Source organism: Anabas testudineus, chromosome 8 (assembly GCF_900324465.2).
Source record: "Anabas testudineus chromosome 8, fAnaTes1.2, whole genome shotgun sequence".
NCBI classification, from domain to species: domain Eukaryota; kingdom Metazoa; phylum Chordata; class Actinopteri; order Anabantiformes; family Anabantidae; genus Anabas; species Anabas testudineus.
Genome location: NC_046617.1, coordinates 12,765,405 through 12,786,806, shown reverse-complemented (window position 1 = coordinate 12,786,806; position 21,402 = coordinate 12,765,405). Strand labels below are relative to the sequence as shown.

The 21,402-nt window shown below is 41.0% G+C and overlaps 1 protein-coding gene across 1 annotated transcript in view; it reads left to right on the top strand.

Annotated features, from left to right (window-relative positions):
• Positions 1-979: 979 nt before the first annotated feature.
• cyth1a (cytohesin 1a) overlaps positions 980-21,402 on the top strand; it is a 30,440-nt gene continuing 10,017 nt past the window's right edge. The window contains 3 exon segments of the mRNA XM_026345118.1: positions 980-1,362; positions 19,251-19,333; positions 20,963-21,027. Of these exon segments, the coding sequence (XP_026200903.1) occupies positions 1,281-1,362; positions 19,251-19,333; positions 20,963-21,027 (230 nt within the window). The 5' untranslated portion in view covers positions 980-1,280.

The following is a 21,402-nucleotide window of genomic DNA, read 5'->3' as shown; positions in this document are numbered from 1 at the left end:
AATGCAAAAAGGCCATAGCTTGTCACATTTAGTAACATGCACCCAGCCCAAGGGCATGATTGACAAGGAGGGTAATGTTCAATAATTAATTAATTACAGTTAAATTGAGGCTCTGTTAAGTAGTGAGAAGTACATTGTATGATTGACAGGTGGGTTTATTCAAAGTGGCAGAGTAGCACAGAGCTGAGGTAAACATTTTTGCTTTTACTCCAGAGGAGGGGAAAATCCAAAATGAAATTAATTGTCGTTAATTATGAACACATCTGTGGCAGATCCAGACCATTTTATTCCGTTGTGAGACTGTGTGCGTGCGTGTGAGGACGTTAGGTGGCTCTAAGACCCCCATAATGTAATTTTTCTGATAGGCGATAACTCTCGATTGGCGTGAAAATAATCTAATCAAAGCTAATGGCTCCCAGAGTTTTGCCCAGGAGCAAATCACTTCTGCTGCCCTGTTGCCAAGCAACAATGAAATCTTGATTTTATATACGAGGCTTTTCAAGCCAAAATTGATGTGTGACTAAAAAACTAGAAGCAACAAAGGGCCAGAGACAGACGTCAAAAACGGCATCACAAAAAACAAACGTGAGTGACGTGCTGTTAATAGTTCGGCGAGTAAAACTTTTTAATTACTCCCAAATAGTTTATTGAACTGATTTTACCTGCGATGTTGACATTTGCAGCAAAAGTCCCAGAAAACAGAGACTTTACTTGAAGGCTCAATAATATATGTTATCAAATACAACCTGGCTTTTGTATTTGAGTGTTCAGTCTGTTAGGTCTAAGAATATCTGCTTGAATAAGTAGCAAGAGAGTGCAAGTGGGAGAGAGAGAGAGAGAGAGAGAGAGGGAGAGAGAGAGAGAGAGAGAGCAGAGGAGGATAGAGGGAGACCGAGACACTAGCGCAAAAGGGGAACAGGGAGAAAGCAGAAGTGATTTCAGCTTCTAGCAAGTTGCACATTCTAATCGAAGGGGGAAGAGAAAGTAGGTGAATGTGAGAGATTGGCTCCCGGGGGGAGCGGGGAATCTGTCCGACTGTGGGATTAGGTGAAGCAGAGTGACACGCAGCGGGACCTTATAGTTGGAGTCTCTCCATGGACAGAACGCCCGGGAGCTCAGAGTGACTGTCTGCAGCCGCAGCAGGGAACCGGGGGCCTGTGCAGCTTCCCTTTACCTCCATTTCATTTTGAATCTTCAAGGGGGCGAGCATTCATAAGACAGCAACCAACACACACACACACACACACAAACACAGGGCACACGCATTACACATTGGAGCTATGGGGACAGTGAGTGAACTTTGTGTGTCCAGTCTTCAGACGTTCTTGTGTCCAGCTGTGAAGTCGCTCAAGGAAGCTCCAGGTAAAGTCCAGGCCTGTGCACATACGCTTTTTTTGGTGTTTGCTTGTTGGCTCGTGTGTATTTTTTACTTTAATCTAACATCACTGAACGTTGCATTTTCAAACCACTACTACAATTAGTTTGCAGCGACTGCTCTCTATATAACCTGTTGATTTACAGAGCCCTGTGCAGTGTGCTTGTGCATGCTTGTGTGACCAGCAGCACAAGTGCTCACGGCTCCACCAGAGATGAAAACAAACAGTTGGACAGAAATAGAGGGAGCTTCTTGTGGCTTAAGGAGGCTCTCTCATTAAGCACAACTTAAATCTCTGCCCCGAGCACACACACACACACACACACACACGCTGAGAGAGTGTGAGCTCATGTTATCACTTACAGAGCAGATCTGCTCTTTAGCGAGATCCAAGAGGTATCGGTGCATGACAGCACTGAAACCTCAGGTGAAAACACACCTTGCCGGTGCCACGTTCTCAGCATTGTCCTCACGTCCTGCTTGTAAATGTCGTCCTCGTGCCCCATTTCTGTGCTGTGTCCTTCGATAACAGGGATGGCAGTGCTGTGTCCACTGATGATAACCTGTTCAAGCCGGATAAACAACTCTCAGCGCTTCTCAGTTTAATTACAGGTGAAGGAGCAGGCAGGAGTGGAGCTGCTTAAGAGTCTCTTTAGGAGCTTCTTGATACTCCACCATCTGCCGCCGTATTTCCACATTTGTTACACATTCGTTCCGTAATAATGACGATGTGAATAGTGATGGGTGACGTCCGTTGTTTTGGTTTGGTTGTCAAGTGTCGCAACTTCATTACAGTAAATGACACTGCAGGGCGGTGCGCAGGTTCCCATTGGGAGTGTTTGAAATTGTGCTGGCTGATAGTGTTGACATGACTAAAGCGGCTTTGCTGGGTCGTGGTGAATCAGCTGAGTGAGTGCCCATCAGGGGGGAAGCAGTGCTGTCTCAGTGATTTCTAAACAACTGAATAAGCACCAGGGACAAGCGTGGAAAGAGGAAACTTTTAGTAATTTAGTAATTTTGTGTATTTGAGATGGGAAGTACTCAGTGTTCTGGTGACAGCAGCGATTTGAACCAAACAAAAGTTCTACCTCCAGTTTGTCATTTGAAAATTCATCATTCAGTCTAATTTGTGGCCTGAACATGAAGCAATATATTTCCAGAGCCGTCACTTCAGCTGTCACCCACCTGCAAGTGTCAAACTGTAATGAAAACCTTCATGTTTTGATGGTAGCTGTTACATTTTTTGGGCCCCCGGTGGCGGTAAGCGATCACGCGGTGAACTTTTAAGCGTTGGTGTATCAGTTTTTAATCATGAATCATACGAGTGATTCATGTGTGACTCATCTAATGGCTGTCCAGCAAGTTCACACTGTATCTGCAACACTATTAAATCACTCCTTGAATATATCCATATAAAGAAGCCAGCTGACCTCATGTAATGATGTCTTTTCTTTTTTAATATGTTTGTAATAGGATGCAAATTGATGTTCTTTACATCTATTGAATGTAATAAGCACATGTATCGTCTCCACCCTCGCTGTGAGCGTCACATTCAGACGCAGACACAGGTGAGCGTGACTCGACGTGCACGATTAATCTTCACAGGACACAGATTGAAAGTGAAAGTGGGCTGTGTGTGTGTGTGTGTGTGTGTGTGTGTGTGTGTGTGTCGCTGAAAGCAGATGTGTGTGAGGATTGTCTGTGCTGCGAGGCAGGTGTGCCTGGGCCTCGCTGACATAGAAATTACTTGTGTGTGGGTGTGTGTTTGTGTGTGGGTGTGTGCTCCCCGGGCGGCTGAGGACATAGTGATCTGTTTTGGAACACAAACAGGGTTGTCAGCAGCAGCGGGTGTTAAAGATGATTTGCCAAATCAGCTGGTTGTAAAAGAGGGTTATGTGCAGTTGTCCAGATGATGATGATGATGATGATGAGATGAGGATGATGGCAATGTGATGATGTTGTACCTTTTTGACATGTTTTTTTATTTTTATTTCAGCGTTGTTTTAGCTTGATGTTTCATAAATGTTCTTCATTAAAACACTGCTCATAAGCATAAATTAGAACCAGAAACATGTGCACATTACCTTTGTAGGTTTTAGACGTCCCCGGTGGAAACCACGGTTAAATATAAAGGATTTTTTATTAGCATTTATGTTCTGCTCTGTGTTAATTGCACTTTTAATGCAGTGATACTCCTACAATATAATCATTTCTCTTATTTACAATTGACAGTACAGCAGTTTGTTTAGGTCTATAGAAGAGTTACACACCACTGTGTATGATAATGTACTGATGACTTACAACTGCTGGGTTAAGGAATGCAAATATCTAACTGTGGAAATGTGAATGACGATTTTAACGTCTTGTCAGACAGATTTTATGTGCACTCTGGTTCCTCGTTTAGCTGAGATGTAATTTTCCTTCGGTAATACACAGTCAAACATGCTTTGGATTCTGAACCAGAAGGACTTTGCCAGTGAGCTGCTTCAAAGAGGCGTGTGTGGGAATATCCAAACAGGCATGAGAAATCCACACAGCTCAGCAAGCCAACTAAGATTGTTCTGGCATCACTGGAGGATTTGTTTTTCTCAGGGTTCTTAGTTTTTAGATTAATAAAAATTGAGTGATATAAACAAGCATGGTAAAACAGCAGCAGGGAGCTGCGAGACAAAGGTTTTGGTTGAGTTTCTTTAAGTGATCTCAGTCATTTATAACATACTGGACGTCCTGTGAGCGTGAATGTGTTGACAAGCTGGTCTCCAGTTCATCAAGCTTTCATGCCTGCAGATACATCCAATCTTTGACGAGCAGGGATTTTATTTATTTTTTTATTCATTCCTCAAGACTGCTTATTAGAAGGACTTATCATTTTATTATTGCATATTTCATTATAGAGTAGATATTGCTTGTCAGCTTGTGATTAGAGCATGTTGAAATAACCTTTTTCTGCTGCAGAACTGAATGTAAAAATAATAAAACAGACAGGTTCACGGCTATTCTAATTCATCAATAGCTTTTTGCATGTCACATCCTCCTCCTAAAACTGACGTGAGAAGTCACAAATATTTGCATCTGTAGATGGGATGTATCTGCAGGCTTCTCTAAATGAAAGTTGTCTTGCTCTTTAGGACATGAAAAGACAATTACTTTCTATATTTCTTACATATATACACATTTACCTACATTAGAAAAGTGACAGCAGAGCTAGCTCTATTCTTGTATGTGACTCATGTCGGTAATTAATCGCTCATGTCTGTACTCCCTCTCACTCAGAAAATTATAGGTTGGATTGATCCAAAAGCTCTTATTACCTCTGACTGCACCTGCAAAAAGGAAAGGAGTGGATTCAAAATCAGCCTGTGCAATGAGTCATGCAATGAGCAACACAACCACTGTTTATTCCAAAGAATGTCCACCATGCAGGTACTAATCATAATGGTAACACGGCCATTTGTCATATGTAGTATTTATTGTTTTAAGCTGGTGTGTGGTCACTAACCTAAAAAAAACAAACAATAAACATGTAAAAAGGCCAATCAGCCTTCTGCTAACCCACTAAATGTTCAGACAGGTGAGGAAGAAATTTGTATTCTTCAACTCTACATAGATTTTCTTTATTCTGAATGTATAACTGTAATTACTAGAACTGACCAGCGGGGGTCAGTCTTGGCATCTCTTCATCCTGAAACACGTTTTGAGACTAATTCAGAACATCCAAACATCATATTTAGACACATATGTTAACTACGATAGGGAAATAGATAATACAAGGAGTGAGAATTAACAGTTACTTTGCTCTACCGCACCTCATAATCCAATATGGCGTCAATTTGTTCCTTGTATAAACACTCCATAAACATCACATTGACTTGAGGATTATTCTTTGTATTCATCAGGAAGTTGTAGACAACAGAACACTTCATGTGTTGATATCAACTTTTCATGTAAAGGGTAAAAAAATGCTCTCAGGTTTCACTTGTTCTGGGTTCTTTAGCACAGATTTGCAGCAGTGGTCCGGGGGGAATGGATGAACTCGTAACAATGAATTGAAACTCTGTGTGAGCAGTCAGTTGTTAAGTTTGGACCGCAACAAATGAGGCATTCATGTCCCACAGCATGAGCCCCTTAGATGAAGTGGCTGTGGAGACGGGCTTTTCTGAGTGTTGATGATTAGACTCAATGAGGCAGAAAGGTGAAATCAAACACGGGTAAACTCAAGAGATTGGTTTTGACAAACTCTTCTTTTACTAGATTTTACTAATTCATAGGTTTTTCATGGTCATCTAGCCATTTGCACATTTTCCTCCCAGATCATCATAAAGAAAAACCGAGGGTCGCTGTTTTCTCCCTCTACCTGGCCCCTTTATTTGGCACGAGTGCAGCATTCCTCCTCTCTCTCCTGGATTCATCAACAGGCGGTAACAGGTTCCTAGCTGACAGCAGGCGCAGTTGTGCTGGTGTTAGACAAGCAGCAGGCTGATTTATTCCCTTTTAACAAGCTGGGAAGCTCCGCTGTCTGCCCTCAATTTTTCCCCCCTTAAGATATGCAGCCAGGACACGTCTCCCTGCTAGAGCGGAGAGACCCTCATCAAACGCACCTTTGATCATAGGCAGCATAAAATGTCACTTGTTTGTACCATGATGGTAATAACTTCGGAAAGATGCTGGCATCAGTTCAGTTGCATCAGACATGAAACATGTTATTAATTCGTAGGATTTGGTAGAACCCGGTTTCACCAGACACATCAGTATCTATGCTAATTGTTGTCTTGCTGGAGTAATCTGACACTTTAGATATGTAATATGTAACAGTACTGCTGTATTTCTACTATTGTTTTTAGGATAACATCTTTCAAATGATCCATATGTTGGCTAATTTAAAAAAAAAAAGACGTTTGTAGTCAGTTTTGCTTTTAAAGTCAGTGGTTCTCCTGGTTTTAATAATCAACAGGTGCTTGTAAGTATCACTCTATATTGACTTTACCACACACAGGTGCTGTTGCTATTTTCTTTTTAAAAAACAAAACAAAACACTTGCATGTGTTTCAGAGGTAGATTTCTAACTGCACACGCGTCTGTTGTTGGCGGATGTGGGGAATGAAACGCCGCAATATGTGCAAGATCAGCAGCAGTGAACCGTGTCTGTGTGTGTCACTCACTCTCTCCCTGCCCCCACCCGACCCTGTCCCAGCAAACACTGCAGTGTGTGTGTGTGTTGGTATGTGTGTGTGTGAGAAAGAGAGAGAGAGAGAGAGAGAGAGAGAGAGAGAGAGAGCCCAAGGCGACAGGGTGGAAACACAGTGGCCCATTCGCTGCACCTTCACAAGCTTCAGCAAAGTCAACATGTGCGTACTGCATGAAGAGCGAGATTTCCTTCAAAATAAGAGTCGGCTTCTAATTATATAATGCTTATTTTATTTATATATTGTTTATTTAAGCTAAATATCTGTTCCAAGAACAGTGATATGACTTATTAATTGACATGCATTTGCTAGCGCCCATCTTCTGCAGTCCTCGCTGCAGTGGGAAGAAATCCAAAGGCGACGTACCTTCCCATTTCGCCTCTGTGGGTTTTATTGTGAAAACCGTATCCGGAAGCTGTTTGTGTGAGTTCCGGTTGTGTTGACGTAAGCTGGCGCGCAGGACAGATGGGTTGGTGAAAGTCCTCCGCGTCTTCAAACCACTCCCTTGAGTTTCGACAGAGCTACTGTTCATTTATCGAGGAAATCGCTCCCAGGGTGTTTTAAACTCGACATTAAAGAGCCAAAAAAGTTTGTTGCTTTGACGTTCAGAAGCGTCTTTAAACTTCTTTGAAGTCGGACCCACTGAAGGCAGCATGGTGTTAAAATCCGAAGACGGAGTAGGTGAGTAGCAAAATCAAGGAAAACGTTTTCACCTCGTCTGAATGTCGATGAAATGCTTCACAGGAATGTGTTTCCTTTAAAAAAAAAGGGGGTTTTAAAGAGTTTACCCCGCCGTCTGAAATCCATACGAGGCTGTGCTTATGAGTGAAATGTTTAAAAAAAAAAAGTAAATCTCAGCTAATGTGTGTGGTGGAAACTGGCTCGTCTGTCTCTGGCCTTGTTTACAGTGTTTACTATTCTGCCATTTGTTGTGTTGACTGACTGAGCAAAGTTGGCTTCTGTTAAAAACCCTTACGAAGGCCAAACTTCCCATGCCTTCACTAAAACACATTTTTCTCTCAGTCCACATTAAAAGAGTCTCAAACCACTTTGTATTGAGATATTTAAATAGAGCAGTTTGATTTTGTATTATTCATATTAACCCAAATTGCCACAGTTTAATATTTCTAAGTCTGCATGAGAAAATATCAACACCTCAGCCAAATTAAATATATATTTAACTCGGTTTGTGCTCACATATTCTATGTAATGTACACTTTTATGGCTATAGAGGTCAACAGCTTTTGTTTCAGAGCAATCCTTAGTGTCATTTCCCCATGAATGCTGAGCCATCAGCAGCAACAGGTGGGAGAGCAGACAGTTACTCATCCAGCGTCAGTGTGGTAGCAGCACTATGATACGTGTGTCATTCCTCCTTTTCTTTTGGAGATTTTCCCTGTTCGAATTCAAGGATCTAAGGACAGAGGTGGTTGTTGGAGTGCAGTTTGTAAAGCTCGCAAGTCAAGTTCACATTTGACATTTTGTGATGTTTATTTCACTCAGTTTTGTCTTTATAATATTGGCCTATTTGGTTTTGTGTGGATGTGAAGCACGTTGAATTGCCATTGTGTGAAGGGTGCTACAGTTAATAATTCCTTGACATAAGTTTATTAGCCAGTGTGTTAGAAATAGAAATAAATTAATGGTGTGCAGCCCTTGACTTGAAAAACGTTCTCTCGTAAGCACGAGGCTGCATGAGGCTCTCATCGGTTTGGCTTGGATAGCCAGGCGTCATTAATTAGTGCCCTGGAGTTGCGTCACTATTAATCGTGTTAGAGAACAATGAACGTCTGATCGACTGATTATATGCTACAGCTCCTTTGTTCTCATGATGAAGATGGAGAACTTACACAACTTTCCTTCTGTGGCTGTGGCTGTGGCTGAGTCTGAGCCTGGCTGGCACACAGCTGTATTGTTTGTACAGGCGGAGGGATGGGAGAGGGGAACAGTTGATTCTCTTCAAGTCCATTTGTCTCTGCCACTTAGAGATGGTTGGTCTGGAAAGTTAAAGTAGTTGTCACTAATGGTCCGCTAATGAGTGGTGCTGAGAGCTCTAATGGGCCCTCCAGAACAATGTGCCCTGCCTGGCACTAATGCCCCAGTGGTTTGATAATCGTCATCCTCTCCCCATAATCTCATTTTCACCTGATTTCTGCATCAGTTGCAGCCTTTTTTTGCACTCAGGCCAGTGTTTCTTTCTGTAGTTACTGCTATAATGCAATTTGTCAAAATGTATTTACTGTTGAATGCAGTGGGGTGTTGTTGTAAGTCTCATGTTTGGTAGCTCAGCAACACTCAATAGGCTACATTGCTGAAATTCTTCTGGGCGGTACATAAGTCAATGAAAAGGGCAGAGTTACAGTGTTTTACCTCTGTGATGTGTGAAGATTTACACTGAGCTAAATATTGACCACTTGATCACTTTTTGAAGTGGCTTTATATTAATTTCTCTTTTATGTAATTGTAAGTTGAATATCTTTAAGGTGTTGGTTGGAGGAAACCGTTCTACTATAACAACTTATGGGAGCTTGAGGACGAAAGAAAAAGATGACCTAATTGTTAGTGTATTTAATTGTGAGTGGCGACCATTTTCTGTCTCTTGTGTTGCCTGTCAGGTTTGTCCTTGACAAACTGTTAACACAGTTGACAGTTACATCTGATTTACATGAAAACTGTATTTGTTTTCATAAACTTATCACATAGGCCTATGACAAACGACACCCTCTGCTTTTCACAACTACTGAAGATCAGCTGGTCCTGAACATTTTATTAACTTTTATTCAACTTTTATTTCTCCAGGAATCAAAATAGCACCTGCATTTCTTGTGTATCTTGTGCTGTCAGAGTCTCTTCTCTGACAGCACTGATTTAAGTGAATTTCAAGTTTGTGTGCAGCATGTATAGATGTGTCTGGAGTCATTTTTGTCATAAAGATTGAAACTTTTTGATCAATCCTGTTGATTGTTGCCTAGAAATTCAAAACGGCGGATGGCAGGAACACTATGATGACAGTATTATATTTTTTTTCAAGAGCGTGCTGATTTGTTTATCAAACACAACTCAGGCGTAGGTCAGAGTTTGGTTACACTCTAGTAGTGCTTGCATTGTGTGCATTATTCATGCATAATTTGTTTTGGCTGCAGTAAAGTGAGTTCAAACTGAAAGCATCAGTCCATAAAGTTATGTGCTTTTCCATGCCTGGAGTACATGTTTAACGAATCTTTGGTTCATTTTAATCTTTGTCTTATTTCTTTCTTTTTCAAAGATGTAAACAATGCAGTTGTATAACTACTTTTTTGGAGCCATTTGGCAAACCCTGGTTCTTGTGTACTATTCAGATTATGTTGTGAGGGAGCTAAAAGATTAAAGTATGGAACAAGAAAGAAAGGCTATTTTATTGTCTTTACCACAGGATGGGTGGGTTTAGTCATGGCTTTCAGTCTTCCTCTGATCTGTGAGAACAGCTCACAAACAGGAAGCCAAGAATTTTACAATATGCTTGGCAGAAAGTGACATCCCATAGTATGTATGTGGGGGAAATTTCTTCACTGCTTTGCTACAGAAAAGAGACAAAAGTAAAGACACAAAAAGCACCAAAATGGTGCCGAAAACCAAAAGGAAAATGATTAGCTCCTCCAGCTTTCCCATAATGTGTTTTTTGGACCTCTGTGTTTTTTTGTATTTTCAGTGGTGAAAGAGGATGTTGCTAGTGGGACCGCTCCGATAACAATCAAAGCCAACAGCATCAGAGGACAAAGGCATGCATTGTGGGTAGAAATAGCACTTCCGCTTTTGAGGAAGACACAATGAGAAGCCCCCACATTGGCCTATAAAAACAATTAATGTTCATAAATGCCAATAAAACAGATGGAGATTATTAAAGAAAACTAATCTTATGTGTTCATAATGGTGGACTGTACATCTGTGTGTGCATCTGCAGGATGTTTATGATGTGGAGTCGTCTGTATGTTTGCTTTATCCTGAAGCTGTGTGTATGGCGGTAAGCCCATCTATATGTTCTCCATCCCCAGTTCCCACTGAGTCGCAACATTCCTGGTCAGCAGCTTTAAGGCCATGTTCAAGCAGAGTTTCAGACTAAAAACAATTTTGTTTTTTGAACAGCGTGAGGGTTGTTCTACTAGGGGCGTGTTGCTTTCTGGAACCTATGAGGTGTTGAAATAATATCCAGGAAGTGCAGTTTAAGTAACAGATTAATGTGTTCATATGATGACATAACACTGTTCAACAGGCTGCAATTCTCTCCAGGATTGTAAAACTCTGCGAAGTGAGGCAAACGGCTAGTGTTTGCTCTATTCTAGGTCTTTGCTTGTCTTTTATGAGACTTTGTCTCCTTTGCTTTTCTCTGGAGCTCATTAAACAATGACCCACAAGATCACAAGTTACAAAAACGTTTGGGAACCACTGGTTTACTGTGTCTCTATAAATATTTATTTTATTATTTATATAATTATTTCTCAATCTAACTTATCTACTTCTTCACTCTGTCACTCTGTTTCAAAATTTCTGCAAGACCTCTGGCAACACAAAGACATGCCTGATCATGAGCTGCATAGATTATTGAGTGCCAACGATACTGATCGTGAAAGAACGAATGAAGTCAACAGGTTTTTCTAGTCTCCTAAACACAACACCTTAAATCTACATTAGCTTGAAATAAAGGAACCTTATCCTCTATGAGCAGATTACACCCCTAATAATTGAGGTTATAATAATCCAATGATGTAAAAAAATTATCATAACCTCTCTGACTCCTCACACAGAGTCAGAGGACTCTCACTGTGGGACTGCAGTGCAGCCAACATGACAGAGGGCTCACATCTGACTCAGTCAACTCCATACAGACATGAAGTAAGATCTCACTTCTATTCTGTGCTGCAGACATAACCGACGCAAGTGTACACTCATGTTGTAAAGGCGCGTCACTTAATGATGGCGAGGAATAGTCTGGGAATCTTTCACAATCATTTGGATATTTAGTTAGGATAATGCTCTTGCACACAGTTGTCTTCAACACAGACTACATTGTTAAACTGGAGTTTGGAGGTGGCAGTGATTGTGTGGCTGGTCGTATGACCCTCAGGACAGAGAAGACCTATCTTGAACTCAGAACATCTCATACTAGTGCTTATGACTTCCACTCCTTGAGGTGTGACTAGATGAGTCAGAAGAAAAATAATTGTTTATAGGCATTGGTCACCATGAAATTAACTTAGTTGTTTTTTTGTTTTTGTTTTTAATTATCTTTGCATGCATTGAAAATATATTATATAAGCTAAATGCAATGTGACCTTTAAATTCATCTCATTAGGATGATGCAGATGTATGACTTCCCTTTGTCTCGGTCTCTGGGTTGTGTCATATTGCATATTACCTTCTTAAACACTGTGTGTAGGTTCTTTTTAAGTTAAGGTATAATTATATAAGAACAACAATCTCCATCAGAACCTTTTTTTTATTTTCAAGACTGTGTCCTCCTCCAGAGGGTACTGTGCACTACCTTAGCTGTTTGTGGGACTCCAGTCTTGTGGACAGAGATCTTGTATGTTTTTTGTTTTTTTACTGAATTCTGATATTTGAATTTTGTCTAGTCATGGTGTGTATTTGTTTGAGTAAGAGGCAGAGGCAGAGAGGGGAATGACCACTGGGTGGAGCCTCTATGTAAATAGTAGTGGCTGAAAGAGAGAGAGGGGGAGAGGAGAGAGTGAGGTAATGAGTAAGGTTGCTTCTCCAAATGGACTGTGTCAGTGTCAGTATGCTGTGAGCAGTCTGGGAGCTGATATCTGTGCTCTGCAGCTGAGAAAACACAGTGTCCTTCTACCTGACTGGAGGAGCGGGCTCCTTCGATCTGTCACTTGACATGTGGACATCACCAGAAATAAACAGGAGCTGACAGAAGGGTTTTTTTTATTTTTATTCATGAAAGAAAAGGAGATCTCTAGAAACACAGAGAAGTGATACTTCGGGGGATTTCTCATTCAGGTTAGCACTTAATTTTGATGATGCTTATTTGGGGCATGGATTGTGTTGTGTTGTATGAGCCTGTTTATGTAGCTCGTAGTAATTGGGACTTGCTGTCATGTGGTATCTTTGCCAGTTTTCATTTGCTCCCTCCTGGCTTTAGGAGGTATAATGTGTGATACGCAGATCAAAAACAGCTAGGAGTACTGCTGTATTTATTTGGTATTAAATTCCCAGCCTGACCTGACCCTTAAACACATCAGTGTTTTAAGGCTGGTGAATGGAGCTCTGCTGATTGACACTGGAAGTGATTGAGTACTGGTGCAGCATGCCAGTAGCTGGACAGCATGGTTCTGTCAGTGGAGGCGAGGTTTGTCATAATGAATAGGGGGGATGGTACAAGGCCATATTCATTTGAGTCTCTGGTATCATACACTCACTGGCCACTTTATTAGGTCCACTTCTACTCTAATACAGTCTAATACAGCAGTTCTGCCATCAATTCTACTTTTACAAAGTTATTTCTCAGTTTTTGTTGAAAAGTGATGATGATATTGTATGTTTATAATTGAGGTAATAGTTGGTGTTTCTAATGTTTTATATGTGTCAATAAGTTAAAAAGAAATAAAAGTAGAATTCATTCCAGAGCTTCTATATTGGATTGCATTAGATTGCCAGAGGTGCAGGTGATTCAGCACAAGATGGTTACAAGATGGTTTGACAAAGGTAGGACCAAATAGCAAAAATTGGGCCTGGAGTTGCACATAAAGCCAGGGATGTTCAAGCAGTCAGTCCCTTTGCTTGGGCCTTACTGAGGAATGTCCTGAAAGGCCACTTACAGACACAAAGGGAGAGCTGTGATCATCCCACTGCTCTTCCCACTGTCTCTGTGTTCTCCTGCCATTCCCTGTCCCACACCTCCCCGGCCAAACACTGGGCTCCTTTTAAAGTTATCTCTCCTCTCTTTCCCCTTCCCGTCTTTCTGCCCTTAGGCTAAGTCAGGTTAAATCCTTGGGTAGTTTTTTGATCTAAAAACGAATGGCCTTTTTCAGTCTACTTTAGGTTCTGTTTTTCTGCAGCTATGGATCAGAAGGTCAGAGGTGAATAGTTCTTTCGAGCTGGTGCCCAAATTGTAGACTGGCATTCCTTTACACCCCCTGCTTTCCTTTGTTACAGGCTGTCTGGTTTGAGAGTCAAAGGGATGAAGTAAGTGTGTGATGGTTTCAAATATATATGAGGGAGAGTCCCCTTGGGATTTGCTGTAGTAATGAGATTCAGTCTCAGATCAGACATCAGTGAACAAGATCATTTAAAATCACTTTTTTTTTTCAAGCAGCAAACAGCAGGAAAGATCAGAAAGCTTAAAGACATTAAATAAATATGTGTGTGTCTGTGTGTATGTTTTTGCCCAACCCAGCTCAAAAAAATCAATGGCTTGTGTGCATGTGTACTGTGCTGAATGCATTAAGCCTCATCATGAAGTAGACTGCTTCTTGTTACCACTGGTGCTCTTATTGGTTGGGGGTGGTAGGTGTGATTTAAGAAATTTAAAGGGAGCTTTTCATGTTTCCTGTAAGAACAAAGGCTATATAGCATCAGTAGAAGCCTTGGGGACATGGGGCAAAGGAGCAGGTAGAGGTACTTTGCCTTGGTTGCATATGGATAAGATTGACTAGCAAGAGAAAGAAATGTGGGTATGAAAAAGAAATGAGGAGAAATGATGGAAGACCAAGACGAGGAGAGCAATGAAGTATAATGGAAATTGATGCTATTTTTTTTCTGTGAATACAGTGGAAGAATACTGTAGATGGAGCAAATTAGAGACCTCATGCAGGGAGTAATTGGTGGCTTTTAGTGCCTTTAATCTGTCCTGATCAGTCAGTGCAGTTCATCAAACTGTAACTACGTACACACACAGAAAACCGTGGCTGCACAAATGGATGTGTATCTTTTTGCACATTCCCTCAGTCAGCAGATGCTAGGCAGTAGTGTGGTGTCATTTTCATTTCACCATTCTTGAAACCTGTTAACTAGCTGTGTCACCAGGTGAGGGCTATTTTTTTTCTGGGCCATTGTATGCAAAGAAGAGCTCCATAAAAGGGGTCACATCTGCACGGAGGGGGACTGGGAGATCTACGAGCACTACGAATTTTAATGTACTTACTTTCCAAGGAGTGTTCTGATTTGGGTAGAAATGAGACATGTGCGTTAGTGGGCTCTGCTGCTGTGGGAGAGGGAGCTATAATTGGTATCTCTCTAGATGTCACCTCTCCAGTGATCTATACTGACCCAGCCCTCGCTAAAAATTGCTTTGCCCATCTCTTAAGAAGTGTAGAACTCTTTAGATGGTGTCATAAGTAAACGATAAGGACGCATATCTTTGAAATGTCAATATTAAAAAAGATTTTGGACTCAAACAAAATGGAGTCGTTGAGGTTAGTGGGAATGCACCATTTCAAGTTACACTCAAAGTGAATGTATTGATTGTTTTACAATATATATTTAAATCATTAATTAAAAGGACAAACCACAGATTATATTGTTCTTTTTGAACTTCTATCTAATTGAGACTGTAGACTCAGTGATGTACACAAAGCAGCTTTGATCTGGAAAAGACAGGTTGGACTATCCAGTTAAAAGGTGTTACTGTTTTAAGGTGAAACACACAAGCATGTTGCTGAGCACCAATAAGACACCATGCACAGTGGAAGATGTGCTCTGGTGGCTTTTAGCGTCATCATGTGGGTGTTGTGCGTCGGTGTGCACATGAAAGTGTGTGTTACTGTGCCTGGAGAGAATGCAATGAGGGCCTTAACTGCATGAATGCCTCCAGGTGCGTGTGTATGTACAGTAGTTCCTCTGAATGATCTTCTACCAGGCAGCATGAGTCCCTGAAGGAGTGAAGATGTGGGCGACCTGTGTTTCTCTTTCAGCATGGATAAAATACTGCATGAAGACTCATGCTAAGAGTGCACTGGGGCCCTCTATGTCTGAGAGGCACCTGAAGTCTGGGTAGACAGGGCAGACGTATAATGCATCTTGTAAATATGGAGCAGAAAGCACAAGATCTCATATTTACAGTACAGTACAATATTTAACTAACAACTTTTAAACTTTGTATCACTGCCTCAACATAAAGTGGATCATGTTAGGGTAGCAAATGTGTCTCTAGAGAAGTAAATATTGTTTCATTACTCTCTCTTTACCTCTCTGTCTTGCCCACTTCCTGTTTTAATTTTTTTTCTGGTGACAGCCTCTGTTCATTATCCCTGCCAGTGCAGAGGTTTGCTGAAAAACAGCCAAGCTGCCAAGCTCCCAGAAACAAGGGGAAATAAACTGCTCTCAGCATTTACTTAAGTGAGTGGGTTCCCTCCTCTGCTATGTTCTAGGAAATGAAACCCACTTGATGGCTCACCTCTGGCACAAGCGTGAGTGGGGCCTTTCCCTTCTCTGATATGTTCTTATTAATTTTGGGTGTAGCCAACCAGGCAGTGAAGGAGCTACCATCACCTCCATTAAACCAACATGAATATGTGGGTGTCAGGTGATGTGTATGGTGGCACAGTGGCTTGTAAGTAGAGTTGAAAACTTTCCCTAATCTCGGGACATGTGTGTCAAATGTGTGTGTCAGTTTCCATTTTCAAATGGGCCTTTGCTCACTTTCTTTGTTTCTCCTCCTGTATGATAAATTATAGTCATTCTTGCAGCTCTGCTTCACCACCAGTCTTTTTCTTTGTGGCCTTTTCTGTAAGCCAGGAATTTTGTAGTTGTGTTGTTAGGTTCTACTGTCCAGCCCTGTGTGGTTTGTCTCTCTTTAGCAGCAGCCAGCTGCCCAGCCTATCATCATATCATCATGTTTCCAGAAAAAGGAATTGACTTCCTGCTTTAAGCTCATCCTATCTGTTGCTCTTGTTTGTGCTGGTAAACACACGGCCCAGCTCTGGGTTTGCTCAGGATGACATTAACTTGTCCAGTCCATCAGCATTCAGGATTATTAAATTAAAGGGTTCAGAAGGTCTCAAACCTATCAACAGCGTGCGTGTATGTGTCAGGCTTGTCTGTTACTAAAAAGACTCACATGTACCTGATATGAGATGCTCTCAAAGGAGATGTCTTTCGAATAAAACAACTTTATTTTGATGTCAGTCTTTGTCCCACACCATCCTGTCTTTCACATAACATGGTTTTCCTGGCTAGCCAGAGCATTTTTGGTGCATGTTGCTGGTTTCCCAGAGATACTGTAGGCTGTGAGGTATAATGTGCGAAGGATCCTTCATGTGAACTGCTGTGCTCCCCCAGCAATCTGGAGGCTACGGTGAGGAAGACGACATGGCTTTGTTTTGGAACTCCTTAACAGCCATTATAAAAGTCTTGTTTCCAAAGTCCCATTGTCTATTATCCCTATGTTAATTATTAGCAGGCATTCTAGTGAATATTATTGGTATTTGCCTTGAGAGTTATAAATTAGTATGCACACTATTATTAAAATAAGTGTTTTCTATTTGTCAGCATAGTTTTTTTTCTTATGCAAGATAGCAGAAACACTATATATTTGGAATAAATCTTTATTTCAATAAAATTGGAACGAAATTTGTGTTATTTAAGAAAACTGTGTGTTTCTCAAAGCAGGATAGCTTTATTTATTTATTTATTTATTTATTTATTTATTTATTTATTTATTATTGTCCTGGATGGCTGGTCATGACCTTGCCTTATTGATCGCAGTGTCAGATTTAGTTTAGCTTTTGGAACCCTCATTATGTACTGCAGGTACACTGCATCTGCAGCTTAACAATTCACATTTAGAAATGAGTTCTGCATGAGTTAATTTATTATTATCATATGGGACCAGGATTAAGTAAATGTTGTCATTTAGCACAAGGAAAACTCAGAGGAAAATAAAAGTTAAAGGGTTGTTGTTGCTATCAAAGAAAGTAGGTAAATGAGTGATGTAAGATCGTATGTTAAACATTTTCTCTGTCCTCTGCTTCGATCACTCTACAACCATTGCCTTGTTAACTATTGCAGCTATGCCCCATTTAAACTTTGAACCCTTCTACTAAGGTAATAAGAAGCGGCCAGGATGCATATCATGCTTGGCCACCTGTAGAATCACAGTCCTGTGACAGAAATTATATTTTAACATAAGAACCGTAGTGAACATAGAATATATACAATTTTGGCAGAACTCTGATCTGTAGTTATAGACGTCCATAGTGTTAGAATTTTGGACCATTCTTCATTACAGAATTGCTTCAGCACAGCTAAATATGGTGTGAATGACATGTCTTGAGATCATCCACCACTTCTCTATTGGGATGAGGGCTTGGCTCTGACTAGGGCACTCAAATATGCACATTTTTTTGTTTCCAAAACCATTCTGTACCAGTACTAGATGTACTTTGATGTTTAGAATCATTGTTTTGCTGCATTACCCAGCTTCTGCAGACCTTCATCTTGCAGACTACCTGTGAATTGATTTTCCCACCCACTATGGACAGCAGTCCAGAGGCAACAACACAGCCCCACACCACCGTACACACACGGCAGACATGCTGCAATATTTGGTTTGGAGAGGAATGACTGCTGTGGTGTTCCTCCATGGATACCATGCCTGTTCAATGTTTTTGTGTGTGGTTGACTCATGAACAAAAAACTTAACCAGCGGCAATAAATCTTTCAAGTCTTTAGCTGTTATTCTCTGTTTCTTTTCACCTACCTGAGCATTCGGCATTGTGTTTTTGGAGAGACCTTGACTGGGCGCCCAATTCTATGGAAAGCTGCTATAACAAAATTGTCATTCATTCATAACAAGATGTTTAACTTTATACTGGTAAATATCTAAAGTCTTTGAGATTACTCTACAATCCCCTTCAGCTACGTACAATTCAACAACTCTTGATTGTAGGCCTTCTGAGACCTCTTTTTTGCAATGCATGGCTCACATCAGCTGGTGCTGCAGTGTGAACACTGACACTGTTTAAGTAGTTCATGACCTATTCATCTAAAAAAACAGAAAATTGTAAACTGTCTTTCTGTGAGACTATTATACGCTAACTATGATCTTTGGCTGAGATACAGAATTATAACGGTTATTATTTAATTTTTACTATATGAGAATCATTTAGCTTACCTTTGTGACTATTTCTTTTACAAAAAAAAGTAAGGTGGAAAGTGCTTGCAGTACAGTGCACACATAAATTAACCTAAAGTTGGACACAGTGCTGATTCTTGTGTTCCCTTGTGCTTTTAGCACAGGTAGGGTTTACACTCACAGACACCCTACTCAGCCTTGGCACACATAAAACTAATTATACCAGCCTGTGGTGTGAGTGACAGGAGGACTGCCAGTATTTTGAGACCTGTCACATTTGTGCTACCCTGGCTGTGGTGATCAGTGTTGATTGGCTGACCTGAGCTGTTTCATTTAGTCACAGAACATTTAAACCCTCTTCACTGTGCGGTCTGGCTGCAACTGACTTGGTTCACTGTTGGTGTAGTAGTTGGTGATTTGTATTGTGTTTAGAGGTTTGTTTTAGGAGTGATGCTCTAACACACCATGTGATTATTTTCTCTGTAGATGCCTAAAAACATCTATCTTGATGTCCTCAAGGATTTGCCTTAAGAGATACAAATGCTTAGAAGGCTAAAGGTGCCTTATATTTAGGGGGTCACTGTCCTAACACACCATTTTCTCTGTTATCTCTCCTCAGTGCCGGACGACCTCACTCCAGAGGAGCAGCAGGAGCTGGAAAACATCCGCCGGCGCAAGCAGGAACTGCTTGAGGACATTCAGGTAAAACTGGGATAGGATTTGTGGGCTATACACAAATCTTTAAACACACAAATGGTGATTTTCTTGTTTTGTTTATTTACCATATCAACAGAGACCTCTATTTATGGATGCGTGTTATGTATTTTGGGTGTTTTTAATAAAATATGTTTTTGAATATACAGTGAATATAAATTTAAGACCAGCAAATGGTTTTACATACAGATCAAATAGGATTATGCACTCATGAGTAATGTGCTCATGCAGCCAGTAGAAGATCCCTGATGTAATCTCTGATTTTCAAAGATAGAGCCAGAATTCAAAACAGCAAGGCTGAATTTCCCTAAAGTGGTTTATTTGATTCCTGTCCATGTCCGGCCCATGATGATTTTATATTGGCTCTTGCCTTAACCCTAGAGCACAGCTGATTATTCTAGCTAGCTGCTTAGATCAGTGCAGTCAATAATCAGCTTCGAGCAAAGCTCTAAACATGTGACACATGGGTAACAGGCTGTCATGGCCTAGCAGAGAGTTGGCCCTCTAGATGACTCATCTTCTGCTGGCCCTGACAAACACTGGAGACATGATCTAACACCCTCACTTTTATGAGCCTGGACCACCATCACTGCCCTTCCCTCCTCTTTCTGGCCACCTAGGCTGCTTTTATCCTTACCCCTTCCATGGTCTGTACACTGACCCCTCTCCTCCTACTTGTCACCCACACCCACATTTGCTGGGCCTACATGTCAAGGCCCCCCCTATCACAGCCGACCTCTTTCCTGTATGTGCACAGCCTTTGTTTGTGGAGACAAGCATCTGAGGAATGTGTTGTGATTGCGCAGTCCTTGGAAGCACAGATGTTCCCTTTGTGGTTTGGTCTATAGTCAGTTGGTGTTGTGGATGAGAAATGATAAACAACACTGTGTCTGTATATGAATAAAGAAACGTGATGATTTACTTGAAATTCATTCAGTAGTAAGCTCTGACTGCGTACAGGACTTCTTTCATAGTACATTCAATTATTCCATGCTTTCATGAAGCTGACGTAACTCTCTCCATCCTCTGCCCTCTGCTTTGGCCTATCGTGGCAGTCTGGCATCATCAGGCCTGACTTTATCGACTAAATCTGTCTTTAAGGCCATTAATCAATACATCGTCTTAAATTATAATCCATTTTTATGTCTTCTTACCATATTTGTATTGAGAATATATCAGATTCTCCCCAGCCTAATCAAATTCAAAATGAGAGTGTTGTTTAGGGTATTGAATAAATACACAACACACATTCTTGAATGTACAATATAGACTGTTACTGTTAGAGGAACTCAGAAGAACTGGATCTCTAGCAGTCTGTGAGGTTGCAGCTGATCAGCTGCCTTTAATATGACTCTGCTCAGGAGCCTATTGTTTTGTTATGAGTCTTTTTGTGGTTAAACGGCTGCCAGGGTGAAAGGCAAACAACTGATTCTGAGATGATAATGTCTCTCTCACTACGGTTTAAGTGTTTTGTGGGTACCAATACTTAGCATGTTGTATGTGTTGACCTCAACTTTCTGGGCTTTCTGGTGACGTCATGATTGAAACCAAATGATGGCTTCATTATTTTGTCATAGTCACAACATTTTCTCACTAATATTTCTGTTTACCTTGCAGCGGCTGAAGGATGAGATAGCAGAAGTGACAAGTGAGATTGAGAACCTGGGTTCCACTGAGGAGAGGTAAGAAAACAGGACGTGTTCCCTTTCATATATAGACATTTCTATGTTTTGCCTAAATTAGCTTGTTGTTATTTGCTTCTATTAACTTGGCAAATGAAGCTGTCAATAATTCATGTCTGATGGCTAAGTCAGGCCATCCTATCAAACCAAATACTCTCCCCAAATTGACTAAGCTTTTAAGGCTCTCTAAATGTTTCATCAGGCACACCCCTATGATGGGAGGCCTCATTGAATAATGCAGTGGGCGTGTAGACAATGGATGGTCTCAGGAGAGCGAGTGCTTGGGTTTGGTCTACTCAAGTGGATAGGGATCCCATCATCTGCAGAAAATTGCTAAAGCACTCTCACTTGCATCTCAAACCCATTAAAGGTTAC